General features: G+C 40.3%; 1 protein-coding gene across 1 annotated transcript; it reads left to right on the forward strand.

Moving 5' to 3' along the window:
* The first annotated feature begins 7,834 nt into the window (after positions 1 to 7,834).
* On the forward strand, positions 7,835 to 14,254 carry LOC139660352 (E3 ubiquitin-protein ligase TRIM39-like). Its single transcript, XM_071538468.1, has 3 exons — positions 7,835 to 9,197; positions 12,704 to 12,796; positions 14,109 to 14,254. The coding sequence occupies exons 1-3, from the start codon at positions 7,862 to 7,864 to the stop codon at positions 14,252 to 14,254; spliced, it is 1,575 nt and encodes a 524-aa protein (XP_071394569.1). The 5' UTR covers positions 7,835 to 7,861.
* The last annotated feature ends 2,073 nt before the right edge of the window (positions 14,255 to 16,327 follow it).

Consider the following 16,327-nt stretch of genomic DNA (forward strand, 5'->3'; position numbering starts at 1 on the left):
CACTAATTCATTCTGCTGGAGACAATGGGAATTGAACATGAGCAGGTATAACTGTGTGCAAATGTTCAGCTGTATTTGTGTCAGAGCACATGACATACTGATGATACACATCAAACCTAACGTGGAAGTGGGATGCGTCAACTAATCTACTAAAAGTTGCCCTCCGACAGACTTGGATGGCTTGTAATGGAGGGGAGATGGGCCAAAAATGAGAAAGAAATAAAACATATCAAAGGTGAGCTATGGAAGAGTGAAGAGAGATGGTAAATACAAGGTCTGACATATACAATACTATTGGCTAAGCAAGTTTGCACATACAAGGAATTGATGGGCAGTGGTGGAAAGTAACTAAGTACATTTACTCAAGTACTGTACTTATGTACAATTTTGAGATACTTGTACTTTACTGAGTATTTCGATTTGATGCCACTTTATACTTCCACTCCACTACATTTCAGAGGGAAATATTGTACTTTCTGCTCCACTACATTTATTTGACAGCTTTAGTTACTTCTCAGATGGAGATTTGACACAATGGATAATATAACAAGCTTTTAAAATACAACACATTGTTAAAGATGAAACCAGTGGTTTCCAACCTTTTTGGCTTTTGACGTCTTACAAAAAGCAGTGTGTAGTCGGGGTCACATTTCAGATGTCTATGAGTTGTTAACAGCTCCACCAAATAGTGATTTTTCCCTCTAAACCTCACATGGTTTCATTTCAATAAATGTTCAAATGATCCAATATTTCAGCAAAAATCAAAACAGATCAAAAACTGAAAAGAGATTTGTGTATCAGAACTTTGTTTTTTCTTCTTTCCTCTCCCATTAATCATCTCACGACCCCTCAGATTTATCCGGTGACCTTTGGAGGGGCCCGACCCCTAGGTTGAGAACCACCGGACTAAACTAGCTAACGGTATATAAAGTAGTTCAAACTAGCTCCACCTCCAGCAGCTACAACAGTAACATGCTGCTTACACACTGATGCTTCAGTATTAATAATCTAATGATGTCATATATAATAAAATATCAGTCAGAGGGACCAAACCACTACTTTTACTTTAATACTTTTACATTTTGCTGCTAATACTTATGTAATTTTACTGAAGTAGGATTTTTCATACAGGACTTTTACTTGTAATGGAGTATTTTTACATTGCTGTATTGGTACTTTTACTTAAGTAAAGGATCAGAGTACATCTTCCACCACTGTTGATGGGTTGGTCATGTAGGTCACATTACAGATCCCATATGGTCTATCTAAACATGGTGAAAGTATCAAAACGCACGGTCGCCAACTAAATCCACACAATCCATATTAGAAAAGTGAGCCTCTAAACGAGCCGTTTGGACTTCCGTAACTTTGTGGCGTCACAAAGGTTCGCTCATCATTTTTGTAAGAAATAATAGACTAACAAAGTGTTTTTTTCAAAGCGGTTGAGCGGTTGTCGTTGTTTATTACTGGAGAGTTTTCCCTACCTGTAGCTGCCTGCTCTGCCGTGTCTGTGGTGTCTCAAGTTTCACTCTTGACACAGCCAATCAGAACAGAGGGGTCGTTAATATTAATGAGCCTTAAAGACACGGCGACAGAAACAGCCTGTTCTTGGTAAGGCTCAGAGAGATGCTGGAAAATGAACGTGTCAAAATGGATTGAGAGTGTTTTTGGTTCATGACACCACACACACAGCTTTGAATGGACCTCAAGACAGAAAACACTGGAAAGAGTAGAATATGGGCCCTTTAAACAGCAGCATTACAAAAATAGTATTTAATTTTTTTTAAAGTATAAATTTAGGTAATAGGCCTCTTTTAGGAGTAATATATGAAAAGTAGTAAATACGTTTAAACCTGCAATAAGGGATTTCAGACCCAGAGCCAATCCTGAAACTAACATGTGCTATGTGTAGATTTCATTGAGACATAATGATATAAACCAATATCCACACAGCAGCTAGCTGTGTTGCTGTTTTCACCTCTTTTCTAAAGCTTGTTGTCAATATAATAATAATAATAACTTTATTTATATAGCACTTTTCAAAACAAAGTTACAAAGTGCTTTCCATAAAATAAAATAAAAGATACGAAGAGTAACAGTTACAATAAAAAGCCTGACAAGGGAAAACAAGCAACAAGTAATGAATAGAAGAGGCAAATAAGATGAAGCAATAAAACAATAAAACCATAATACATTTAATTTGTAATGCACTTTTCATTAGAAGCAAATCTCAAAGTGCTACAGAGTAAAAGAAAAAAAACAGGAGCATAAAAACCGATAAAAATGAACCAACAGCAAAGATTATTAAAAGCCACACAAAGGAAAAAGGCCTGATTAAAAAGGAAAAGTTAATAGACAATGCATAAAGACAAAGATAAAAAAAAACAGCACAAAGTAAAGGAAAGGCTTTGTTAAAAAGGAAGGTTTTTAGGCCCCTTTTAAAAGCATCAATAGTCTGTGGTGGTCAGGGAGAGTACTCCACAGATGAGGTGCAGCCGAGCAGAAGGCCCGATCCCCCATGGTGCGGAGCTTGGTCCTGGGGGGATGGAGAAGGTTGTTATTGCTGGATCGCAGGTTACGTGTGGAGGTTTGTGGTGTGAGCAGTTCCTTGAGGTAGGGAGGGGCATTTCTGTGGATGCACTGATGTGTTAGCAGAGATATTTTGTATTCGATCCTGAAGGAGACAAGAAGCCAGTGTAGTGAGTGTAGGATGGATATGATATGCTCATGTTTTCACACTCTCATCAGGATCCTAGCAGCACTGTTCTGGATGTATTGGAGCTTCTGGAGGCTGCTGCTAGGAGTCCCGATGAGAAGTGCGTTGCAATAGTCCAGCCTTGAGGAGACAAAGGCGTGGACGAGTTTCTCCGCGTCTGACAGGCTAAGTGTGGGACGGAGTTTGGAGATGTTCCTGAGGTGGTAGAAGGAGGTCTTGCACAGATGTTTGATGAGGGCGTCAAAGGTCAAGGGTCGAACCGAACGCCCAGGTTGGAGACTGGTGAGGAGAGGGGGATGTCTTGGCCAGAAAAGGTGATGCGAATTATGGGAGATGACTGGATCTGGTGTGGGGTACCAACTAAAATAGCCTCAGTTTTGGAGCTGTTTAGCTGCAGGAAGTTGTGTTTCATCCAGGCCCTTATCTCCTCAAGGCAGTGATGATGATGATGATGACAAGGCTGCAGAGGGGGTTGGGACAGTTTTTAGATATAGTTGTGTGTCGTCTGCGTAGCAGTGGAATGATATTCCATGCTGGCTAATGACACGGCCGAGGGGGAGTATGTACAGGGAGAACAGGATGGGGCCGAGAACCGACCCTTGAGGAACACCACAGGTGACAGGGTGTGTCCGGGACTTGGCACCTCCCAAGGAGACATACTCAGTTCTTCCAGACAGGTAGGACTGAAACCAGTTCAGGACAGAGTCAGAGAGTCCGATGGTGCAATGGAGGAGCTTAAGGAGGATGTCGTGATTGACAGTGTCGAACGCTGCAGTCAGATCAAGGAGGATCAGGAGAGATGGGGAGCCAGCATCAGCCGCCATCAGCAGGTCGTTTGTAACCCTGACCAGAGCTGTTTCAGTGCTGTGGGCGGAACGGAAGCCAGACTGGCACTTCTCAAAGAGGTTGTTGAATTTTAGATGGTCCTGAAGCTGAGCAGCAACCGCTTTTCCAGCACCTTGGACAGAAATGGGAGATTGGAAATGGGCCTGTAACTGGCAAGAACTTCTGGGTCTAGGGTGGGTTTCTTGAGAAGGGGTCTGATGACAGCAGTTTTTAGAGCTGGTGGAACATGACCAGCCTGGAGGGAGTGGTTTATGACTTGGGTGATCAGGGCACATAGAGCACAGATGTTTGATTTTACCAGGGCCGTGGGAAAAGGGTCCAAGGCACAGGTGGAAGGTTTCATCTTGCGGATGATTTCCTCAACCTCTCGCTGGGAAATCCCAGGCTGTGGGTCAACAGTTGGGACAGGCGGAGAGGAGGAGCTGGAGAGAAGAGAGCGAATGGTGTCGACCTTTGCCCTGAAAAAGTCAATAAAACTGTTGCACTGCTCCTCTGTGTTTTCGGAGTGTGAAAGAGTTTGCGGCTTAAGGAGATGATTTATGGTGGAGAAAGGCTGCTTGGGAGTTGCCAGGACTTTTGTTGATAATGCTGGAGTAAAACTGTGACCGTGCTTCTCTGAGGGACTTTGAGTAGGCCTTTTGGTGTTCTTGATAGGCTAATCTGTGAACAGTGAGCCCGGAAATTCTGAGACGCCGCTCAAGTACACGCCCAGCTGCCTTCATTTTCCGTAGTTCGCAAGTGAACCAGGGGGCTGAGCGTGAGAAGGTGACTGCTTGAGTTTTCACCGATTCACTAGCTGATGAAAAGTTTGCAGATGAAATGTGCTGGAGGTCCAAAGTCATGATGTCTGGGTTGATGTTTTTCAGGTTTCTGAAACACATTTGGCGCTTGGGCTTGGTATGGTGAGACAAAACTTGCAGCTCCATTGAAATGACCTTGTGATCGGACACACCCAGATCATACACCAGCAGGTTGCTAATGGGGGCAGAGTCAGTGATGACCAGGTCGAGCGTGTGCCCCCTGTTGTGTCTGTGGGGACATCAACATGCTGTTTTTAGGTTGAGACAATCCAATAGTTGTAGAAACTCAGCTGTAGAGTGGCAAGAGGGGGTGTCGACATGAATATTGAAATCTCCAATCTTCACCATAAAACAAAGATAAAACACAGGTAAAAGGGGTGCGGATAAGGAATAAATTCAATAAAACTATAAAAAGGCCTTTGTATAAAAGTGAGTCTTAAGAATGATTAATTGAATGAATGATATGATTTAAAAGACAACACTGATTTTGCTTGCCTGAGATGCTCAGGCAGGGAGTTCCACAGCTGAGGGGCCCGGACCGAAAAGGCCCGGTCACCTTTGGTAATAAGACGGGTAGGAGGAACGACTAGGAGACCCCTGTCTGAAGATCTCAGGCTGCGTTGTGGCTCATAGGGAACCAGCAAATCTAAAATGTAGCTAGGAGCCTGACGCTGTAAGGCCTTAAACGTTATCAGTAAAATCTTAAAATCAATTCTAAAACTCACAGGCAACCAATGGAGAGAAGCGAGGATGGGTGAAACATGTTCCCGTCTCCTAGAATTAGTCAAGAGTCGGGCAGCAGCATTTTGAATTAACTGAAGACGGGAGATTGTCAAAACTCGGACTGACTCGGAGCTCATCCTGGACCATTCAGTAGCTTTTCAGTTTTTAAAACTAGCTTGTCTCTTCCCTCGCTGTTTGAAAGCAGTGCTCTCCCCCTCCCATGCCTGAAAAAAATTGGCGTAATGGCGGAATTGATGAAGCGAACAAGTAAACTTGATAAACTAGTAAATTTGCTACCTACCTCTTCGCCAGTGTTGGGGAAAGTTACTTTTGAAACTAACTAGTTACTTTACTTTGTTACTTGCCCTACATAGTAAGTTAGTCTTTATGAAAAGTAACATGTTAGAGTAAGCTTTCACCTTACCCACTTCAATCATGCCTTTAAAATAGGTCTTCTGCTGATGTCATCACTCTTAATGTATTCATCACTAATCATCACATTTGGGACACAACCTTAAGTAACAGCCTACTGTTGTCTAAAGAAAACATCAGGCAGCTTTCAGTCACCTGGTTCCACAGTAAATACTCAGTGGGGCTTGGACCGACTGGATCCTTTCTGCCGTCTGCATCACAGCCGCAGGTGATTCTGACTTTATCAACACATGAAACATTGGCTCCGTGTTCCTCTCTATAAAAAAGCCTTGAGAAAAATATGCTATTGACACGGAGCTATTGACGTTAAAATGCCCATCAACCGGTGAATATCAAACTTCAGACTAACTTCACCCGGTGGAGCCTGAACTGATCCGGTCTGGTCTCAAAACAAATCTTCAGGTTAGACAGTGAAAGCTAAACTTAAAGTTAGCAATAACGTTCTTATCCTTCTCTTCGATCAGCTCAAAGTAATGTGAATATTTCCAAGTTCTGCAGTTTGTTGTGTTCATTCTGAAAGCGAGTTGTAACCTACAAGCCTCCACCTCACCGCAGCCTGCTGCACAATCTGCTTTTACTAACATATGTTGCACAATACCTTCATTTGTTTAAATTTGCACTAATGAACTAAACATTTAACCATTTGAAATAAAAGTAGTGAAATGTAACTTTGAGAAAGTGACTAATACATAAATTGAAAAACTAATGCGTTAAGTTACTTGTTACCACAAAAAAGTAGTGGACTTTTAGTGTATATAGAAAAAAGACTTTTTTTCATCTCTACAGTAGATGCTGTTGGAACAGTTCTTTAGTTGCACTGATGGGAAACTATATAAACAATAATGAATAGAAATATACACGTCTAGAGAATATTGTACCGAGTTCCAGAGTATAATCAGGTATAAATATATAACTATCCAGCCAAAACAGAGCAGAGTAAATCCTTTTCTTCTAGTTTGTTTGTATTGTTCTTCTGCAGCTAGAATCCTACTTTTGACTGAGAACTGAAGACAGTTTCACCAGACCTTTACCTTCAGGTGTGAAGTCAGTGGTGGAAGAAGTACACTGATCCTTTTCTTAAGTAAAAGTACCAATACAGCAATGTAAAAATACTCCATTACAAGTAAAAGTCCTGTATGAAAAATTCTACTTAAGTGAAAGTACATAAGTATTAGCAGCAAAATGTAGTTAAAGTATTAAAGTAAAAGTAGTGGTTTGGTCCCTCTGACTGATATTTTATTATATATGACATCATTAGATTATTAATACTGAAGCATCAGTGTGTAAGCAGCATGTTACTGTTGTAGCTGCTGGAGGTGGAGCTAGTTTGAACTACTTTATATACAGTTAGCTAGTTTAGTCCAGTGGTTCCCAACCTAGGGGTCGGGCCCCTCCAAAGGGTCACCAGATAAATCTGAGGGGTCGTGAGATGATTAATGGGAGAGGAAAGAAGAAAAAACAAAGTTCTGATACACTCTGATAAATATTGGATCATTTGAACATTTATTGAAATGAAACCATGTGAGGTTTAGAGGGAAAAATCACTATTTGGTGGAGCTGCTAACAACTCATAGACATCTGAAATGTGACCCTGACTACACACTGCTTTTTGTAAGATGTCAAAAGCCAAAAAGGTTGGAAACCACTGGTTTCATCTTTAACAATGTGTTGTATTTTAAAAGCTTGTTATATTATCCATTGTGTCAAATCTCCTTCTGAAAAGTAACTAAGGCTGTGGAGTTCATCACTGGTAAAGAAGAAACCCTTTCAGTTAACTGGAATAGAAAGAAGTGTCATTGTTTTTTGTATTGCGTCTTCCCTGGCACTTCATTTCAAACCGGTTCCTGCCACGTATTCCTCTTTTTTGGTGTAGGCAGCCAGAAAGTGGCTATAGGGAGTGTTACATTCAGTATTACATTCTAGCAACATGTAAGTTCCAGTGCAGTTACAATGACTTATCTGGCTTTGATGAGCCTCACCTACTGCAGTGAAAGCCTTTCACTGGCTTTGACTTCTGCTCCTGCACTCACATGGACCCAACATCTCATTTAATCCTGGAAGAAGGTACTCCGAAAATTCAAACTACAATTCCCTTGAGTCACATTTGCCAAATCACATGGCATTGACTGTTATACATTCTTAGTTTATCCTTTCACTTTCCTTTTGAAGCATGGCAAAGCTCTGCCCCTCATGTGCGTCACCCGAGACAAACAGGAAATAGAGGTTGTTATTCTTCCGCTCCTCACCGAATAGAGAGACATGCCGAGAGACAGACGATAAGATTCACCTTCATTCCTGTTTGAGCAGTCTGCCTGGTGAGTTTTTAACTTCACCTGGAGAGAAAATGGATCTCTACTGTCCGGTCTGCCTTGAAATCTTAAAAGATCCTGTCATCCTATCATGTAGCCATAGCTTCTGTAAAGCCTGTCTGCAGGGCTTTTGGACAGGGCAACAAATACGCAAGTGTCCAGTTTGTAACAGAAGATCTTCAAAGGATCATCCACCTAGTTTCTTACTAGAGACAGATCAGAGAGCTTCAGCAGGGTCTGAGCTTCTCTGCAGTCTGCACTCTGAGAAACTCAAGCTCTTCTGTCTGGACCATCAGCAGCCAGTGTGTCTTGTCTGTCGAGATTCAGAAACACACATGAACCACAGATTCAGACCCATTGACGAAGCTGCAAGGGATCACAAGGAGGAACTTCAGGAATCACTGGAGCCCTTAAAGGAGAAACTGGAGCTCTTTAATAAAGTTAAAGGAAACTGTGATCAAACAGCAGAACACATTAAGGTCCAGGCCCGACGCACAGAGAGGCAGATTAAGGAGGAATTTAAGAAGCTTCACCAATTTCTACAAGAGGAAGAGGAGGCCAGGATCGCTGCACTGAGGGAGGAAGAGGAGCGGAAGAGTCAGACGATGAAGGAGAAGATTGAGGGTCTGAACAGAGAGATGGCAGCTCTTTCAGACACAGTCAGAGCCATAGAGAAGGAGCTGAGAGCTGGAGACGTCTCGTTCCTGCAGAACTACAAGGCTACAGTGGAAAGAGTCCAGCGCCCCCTGCTGGAGGATCCACAGCTGGTCTCAGGAGCTCTGATAGACGAGGCCAAGCACCTGGGCAACCTGAGCTTCACAGTCTGGGACAAGATGAAGGAGATGGTCTCCTACACTCCTGTGATTCTGGACCCCAACACTGCCTATCCAAACCTCATCCTGTCTGAAGATCTGACCAGTGTGAGATGTGGAGAGAGACAGAAGCTTCCTGAAAACCCAGAGAGGATTTACTACCGCTCTGTCCTGGGCTCAGAGGGCTTTAACTCAGGAACTCACAGCTGGGATGTTGAGGTTAGAGACAAGATAGTCTGGGAACTGGGTGTGTTAGCCCATAGGAAAGGAGGCAAATGGACCAGATTATGGAAAATATTGTTCATTACTGGTCAATACATAACACTCTCCCCATCAGATCCAGTCACTATTCTCCCAGTGAAGAAGAAGCTCCAGAGCATCAGACTGCATCTGGACTGGGACAGAGGAAAGCTGACATTCTCTGATCCTGATACCAACACACACATACACACCTTCACACACATGTTCACCGACAGGGTGTTTCCATACTTTGCCACTTGGGATAGACTCCCTCTGAAGATTTTACCAGTGAAGGTCTCTGTAAAAGTGAACCAGCACAGTTAGAGATGAAGATGATGGTGGTGATGACGTTCTGCAGGGTATCGGACTCTCTGGAAGTCTGCATGAGAGCCGTTACAGACTTTATCAGTGGCGGACTGGGATAAAAACCCAGACTGGCCCACCACACCCGACCCAGATACTGCACTGTTTACTGAGGTGCAAAGTAACTAAGTACATTTACTCAAGTACTGTACTTAAGTACAACTTTGAGGTACCGGCACTTTCCATTTTGTGACACTATATACTTTTACCTCACTACATTTATCTGAGCGCTGTAGTTATAAACATACACAACACGGTCTCACGTCAGTTCGTAAAATAGTCACGAAATTTAATCTATTGATTCGTGTACATGGACACCATTTTTCAATTTTTTTGTGACACTCAGCACATCTTTCAAACTAATGTATTTCAATTGGAAGTATCTTTCATGCCTACAACACGTTTTTTTTTCTGTCAGTCTGGACTCAGGAGGTAGTGTGACATTGAAATAAAACGGTGGCCAGTAAGGGCGTTGTTATACGTTTGCCTTAGATGCCGACGACCGGGGTTCAATTCCCAGCGTGTTCAAAGTACATTTCAACCGTAAGCCACATTTAAATTTTTAACAAACGTTTTTCTTATTTAACCATGACCAAAACCATTTCTATAACCTTAACCAAGTTGTTTTAGTTGCCTAACCATAACCGTAACACAAGTAGTTTTATTTGCCAAAACTTCAAACGTAATTTGAACGACCTGACCGTAATTCAGGTCGTGGTGGAGGCACGTTTTTTAGGTCGTGTTCATTTCACGAAAAAAATGGCAAAATCGTGTCCATGTACACGAATCAATAGATAAAACTTTCGTGACTATTTCACAAACTGCCGTGAGACCGTGTTATGGAGACCCTCTAGGGTTACATGGTAGGTACATGGCTTGATGTGTAAATCTGTGCGAACGGATTTGTAAACTGTGCGAACGGAAACGGTTTAGAAATCCGTTCACACAGTTTACAAATCCGTTCACACGGATTGTGAATCCGAGGGCACGGTTTAGAAATCCGTATGCACAGATTTACACATCAAGTTTTTTTTTCTACCATGTGACCCCGGAGGGGCTCTGTACCGTGTTGACATACAATAAGCTTACAAAATATTCTGCATGTTAGAGTTTAAGCTCTCCAACAGTATATGGAGCAGTTAGACCCACAACATTAAAATACTTCGTACAATGTTAAGGTTAATGTATCAATAATTTAAACAATACAATAAACAATGTCAGACCCTATAACCAAGCCTGAAGCTAATGTGTGCTATGTGGAGATTTTTTTGAGATGTAATGATATAAACAAAATAGCCACACACGCGGGCCAGCTGTGTTGCTGTTTTTTCACCTCTTTCCTGAAGCTTGTTGTCAAAACTTGGACCGACTGTGAGCTCCTCCCACTCCATTCAGCAGCTTTTCATTTTTTTTTAAACTAGCTCGTCTCCTCCCTCACTGTTTAAAAGCGGCCCTCTCCCCCTCCCATTCCTGCAAAAAATTCTCGTAATGGTGGAATGGAAGCAAGAGAGTAAACTTGTTCAACTAGTAAACTTGTTACCTGTCTCTTCACTTGTCATTGTGGGACATGTTACCTTCAGTGGGAGAAAACTGGTAACAATATTTCTCTGTAGGTACATTTTTTTCCCAAAATAAATTCATTGCTGATTTTGTTATTTTCATAGGATTTGTTGACGGTAAGCAATGCATTAAAAAACACCAGCCTTATCCTTTAAATCAGTGGTTCTCAACGTGGGGTCCGGGGACCACCAGGGGTCCTTGAGGGCATTCCAGGGGGTCCCCAGCAAATTGATGAATTATAATGAACTTCATTATTTTGTCATTTTAGAATGACTATTTTGATCATAGTTTCACTGTTATCTCTCTACCTACAGTACAGATAGTCATGGAATTCTGGGAACAATCATATCTGACAATAAAAAATATTCTCAGATTTGGGTCCGAGAGACAATATCTCATCAAATGGGGGTCCGTGGCCCTAATGTGGACTAAATTAGGTGATATGAACCTAGATATGAAAAAGGTTGAGAACCACTGCTTTAAATCACATCCTTTATTTGCATTTAAGTCATTTCTTATGTGTTAATTTTCTTTATTTCAGTCAATTTTTTTCAAATCAATATAATTATATGTGTCTTTATTTATTTATAGTGAATCATTTAGTTGTTAAAAAAGATAATTATTTTAAATAATGGATATATTCATGTCAAATTTGCAAATGTTTCAAATATGTATTTCAAATATATATTGTATATACAGCGCTGCCTCCTGTTGTAGTATTGTATTTCAGCCACCAGGTGTCATCTGGGCACACAGACACCGTTTGCTGCAGGCTTGCTGTACAATGATGATCCTCGTGGACGCTTGTCATATTCAGTGGCCATAAGGAATATAACCTTAGACTATATCTGACTACTTTTTTGAGCAGAAGTAGTCTATGACCTATGTCCCTATGTTTGCATGGGGAAAGTCAAGATACACACCTTGGCTCTTGCCTCGCTGGTTTCTCCTTATATTGGATTAATGATGGTATTCTGCTTTTAGAGTGGCCAGTTCACTCTCCTTAGTTATTTCAATTCCCGCGACAACAGGAAAGCTGGGAGGGGTACAGAGTAGGGGAAAACATCAGAGAAGGTTCTGGTGGGACTGAAGCCCAGACCAGCAGGGGTAGGCCTGCATGTAGACCCAAACTCGGGGTCTTAACCACTATCTCTGGACATGGAAACTTCTGTCTACCCTGAATGATAATGACCAATCATTTTATGAGCTGGGTTCAATTCACTGTCTACCCAGCAGATTTAAAAAAAAAAAAAAAAAAAACAGAGAGGAAGGTTGAGGGGAAAAGTACATTAACTTACACTGGAATTGAACCCTGTTCAGCAAACTGAGATCTCTTGATTTTCATCAAACTGCACAGGGAGATGAGACAGAGCAACACATGAGTATTATTGTTTGAAAGTTGTTGAAAATTGTTGAAAGTTTGAAGTCACTGCTTTTGAACATTTGTGAATGAGTGGTAGGATAAGTTTGCACTAGGCTTGGGCCGATATTCGATATTATCGAATATCGCAATATTTTGTGAAACCTATAATCTAGTAAAAAAACAAAAATAATCATACTTGAACTGAAAATGTTGCCTTTTTAATTCAAGTGGGTTCCCTTTTCCACAATCGTTTTTCTGGAAATACCAAATAGCCATTGTTTCCTCCAATACTTGAATAGTAAGATAAAACTTCTAGGCTGTTAATAATAATAATAATTATTATAGCCTAGTAATTTGATGTAATTTGGAAGAAATAAGATTAAAAAAAAAACCTGGGGGAAAACAAACTGGAAAAAAAAACAAAAAAAACAACAATATCGCGATAATATTGTATATCGCAATATTTTGGCGAGACAGTATCGCAATATTACATTTTCTCGTAATATTGATATTCATCTCGACACTATTCTATGGACTAGGTGACGAACCGTGGGAAGAGAAAGTAGAAAAGAGAGACGTGTTTGCGCGGTTTAACAGTGGAGACCAGCAAGGACGCATCTTCTTCCAGGACGGTGGGAAATGCCTTCAGGTAACACACACACACACACACACACACACACACACACACACGGAAGCGTAGGCAGGAAGCATATGCGCTCACTTGGACAACACTGAACTGGGTTTTTTGGTGAAGTGGTAACTGCCTCCCACACATTATTCAGCTTCTTTCACAGTGTCCAGAGGGTTTTTCTTCATATCTTCATTTACTTTTCTGTATTCTCCATACATTGGTTGTAAGGCATCATCTTTCTTTTCTATATTCCTTTTGGTTTCAATTACAAGTATTCATCATGGACTGAGTAATCCTAAGCATTCCTCTGATATTTTTCTGGCTATTATAACTTTTATAGGCTACAAGAGCTAACTAGGCGATATAAAACTGAAAGCGATTCCTTAAGAAAAAGAAATAATCACTTTTATGAATAGTTGGCTATGCAGATGTGTGAGAGCACTGTTGTTGCTGCATTCTGGACAAAGTGTAATAAAGTATTAAATGACTAATCACCCATATCAATGATGTGTTTCAATTTCTGCTGTACTGTGACATACTTGACCAATCAGATCGTGTGGTCGGAACTACATGTTGTATAATGGTCAGTCTTTCCAATGATGTGGTGCTCAAACGACATTCTCTAGGGTTTGCAGCAGAGGTGGGGACTCGAGTCACATGACTTAAGACTCGAGTTACAGTTTTAATTGTTTGAGACTTGATGCACGAAGAGAAGACTTGAGACTGGACTTTGACTTGGGTTCTGGTGACTTGGGACTTGACTCTGACTTGAAAAGGTTTCTAAAGTCTTGACTTGAGATCTTGTGTTTGTGTAAAATGACTTAGATTGAAAGTGATGAGATTTGTTCCAGCAGACGACTGAATTTCAATTCTGTTTTCTGAATTTGTATGGAATGATTGAATTTATTGAAGTTGAAACTGATTCTAGAAATCAAACTCATGATGCTCTTACCAAGTTTCTATCCTATTAAAACCATATTGCATTGAAAAGTCCTAGATATTTAGTTTTCTTTAAGATATTAAATTGATACTGGACTCTTGATTTGTTCTGACTTGACTTGCTGTTCTACATTTAGACTTGAGACTTGACTTTAATGACATGGACTTGACTTGGACTTGTGCCTCAAGACTTGAAACTGACTTGGGACTCGAGCAAAGTTGACTTGGTCACACCTCTGGTTTGCAGGTCTATAAGAAGGTCTGTTGAAGGTCCCAAAGAATTCTGACCATTTGACCATGGGCGAGTCTTTCATCTGTTCCCAAATGTCCTTTGCTTAATCACTAAAGGTAATAACTGTGTAATGTACTTCCAGAGATGCACCTGATCCCGGCCATCCTGCCTGCATCTATCTACAGAAAGGTGGTGAAAGATGTGTGCCTGACCCCTGAGGAGGCAATGTGGACCTTCATCAACCCCGAGGCCTTTCAGCATATACCGGATGAAAAAATGATAGAGTGAATAAGTGAGTGTACCGATAAAGTTACCGTTTAGTTCAATACCTCACATTCAATCTAATAGAGAGACCAAATTATGTAGCCAATTGAGCACAAAACTATTATAACTATTATAGTAAATGACATTGTTTCTCTTTATCAACAGTACAAATAAATGAGATGTCCTGCAATTTGCATTTAATGTATTCTAACAGGTGCTGCTGCTGTTTTTTTTTTTTTTTTTTAAATAGGCCTACATGTACGGTGCATTTTTCCATTTTCTTTCCTTCTTTTTTTTCTTTCCTCTCATCTTGCTATGGTTGATAGAACATCAAGTACCACAATGTAAATAAGTTGATTTTTTCTGTGGCCCTTGACATGGATTTGTATGATTCGTGTCGTTAAAATAAAGAAAAATGGCCTCTTCATTTTTTTTTCCAAAATGACCAAACATTGTGTGATAAACTGCTTTGACATGCTTATGGAAAAGATATGTTCTTAGCCTTTATTGAACAGTGCACCTTTAGAACAAGAATCCCTTCTTAAAGCGATAAACATAAAGAATTTTACATGAGATTTTCCAAAATTACAGCCATTGGAATTTGTGCAGCATATTTGTCTAATGAAATTGGTTGGAGATTTGCATATATTGAAATAATAACATTATTTATATATCACATAATACAATACATTTTTATATTGTCAATTTTACCTGATACTCGAGAATGCAAGTGTTTAATTTTACAATGCAATATGATCATATAAATGATGACAGTCACAACAGTAACCACACTTCTTAAGAACTGATAACTATATATATTTTAAGTAATATAATTTATTTAAAGTTATAGCCTACATTTAAGTATATTCTAAGTTATATTAACATAAGTATAGAGAATACAGTATATTCTCTCTCTTGTCTTACTCAATATAAAGAAAAGTAACACACCCCGGCTATGTCAATACAAAATGCAGCTTTTTTTTCCCCATCTCTTGCTCATACGTGATAGTTGACATTAACCTCGCCGGATGGTAATTTAATGACTGGCCGAAGTTGCGACAGGCATAAGGGCGGAAACCCGTTACTACCGTCGGAGCACGTAGGCATATTACGACGTGTTATGATGGTAATGTGACGCGGGGGTGAGAATGTTACCACCTCAGAATAACGACAACGTCTTCAGCTGGTAAGTCGTGACCAAAAATGACCAAAAAGTCCGAATACATCGCCGGTTCGTCACGTTAGCAGTAGAAATAATTATGCACAGCTATAGGTTTGCTATTGCTTTTAACACCGTAGATATCTTTCCAAATGTTCTAGTTGTCTATGTTTTTTATTTATTTATTTTTTGCGTGATTACTGTTTGTGAATGTTTTCGCAATATAGCAAGCATAGAGCATTTCAATTTTTAAAATAAACTAAATATGAATCTGAAACATTTTGGAGAATGAATGGTTTACTTTGAAAGTCCGTGACCGGAAGTGCCGTTTTATTTGTTATTCTTGCTACCTTGACAGTGCTGCGGATTTGTCACTGGTAGCTTGAAGGATGTCCAGCGGTGGATTAAACAGGTATTTCCACCCCTTTATTAACAAAACTATTTTTCAAAAATGTCCCGCTGTACAAAATAGCAAGATACCGTATATTATGGACGTCTTCAAATGAAGAAAATCATAGTTAAGATACGATAAAATGTGCCTGTGCTATTCTGAGCAAACCTGCCAAAACACTCACATACGCATTAGCAACCGTTAGCTTGTTATAGGAGTCTACTCTTAATGTCTTTCTCTACCAAACTTTGCCTTAACGACAATTCAATACCAACCAATGTAACTAAACGCTAAGCAGTTTATGTTAGCGTGATAACAACGTCATACCTGTCGAAAACAACTGTCTGAGCAACGTTGGTGCATCCAGTGTATGTAAGTAACGTTAAAGCAGTAATTTAGGTAGAAGACTCGCTTTCAAGCTGACTTTACCTACGGTTATTTTTTGTCTTTAACATCATGTCAAGAAGCTCTGCTATTGTTGAAGAGCAAGGTCCTTTTAAATGTACTGTAGCACTTGTATAAAATGGCACCTGGTTCAAGACAATCA

The sequence above is a fragment of the Centroberyx affinis genome, unplaced genomic scaffold, assembly GCF_046629955.1.
Source record: "Centroberyx affinis isolate AG114_WGS23_722 - 3 ecotype Tasmania unplaced genomic scaffold, CSIRO-AGI_Caff_v1 ptg003278l_1, whole genome shotgun sequence".
Classification (NCBI taxonomy): Eukaryota; Metazoa; Chordata; class Actinopteri; order Beryciformes; family Berycidae; genus Centroberyx; species Centroberyx affinis.

Bases quoted from the DNA above. Each gene is read 5' to 3' on its own strand.
- LOC139660352 (XM_071538468.1), top strand. From the start codon at position 7,862: ATGGATCTCTACTGTCCGGTCTGCCTTGAAATCTTAAAAGATCCTGTC. The intron at 9,198-12,703 runs GTTAGAGATGAA...TCTATGGACTAG, and splicing joins TGTAAAAGTGAACCAGCACA to GTGACGAACCGTGGGAAGAG. The intron at 12,797-14,108 runs GTGGGAAATGCC...ATGTACTTCCAG, and splicing joins ACGCATCTTCTTCCAGGACG to AGATGCACCTGATCCCGGCC.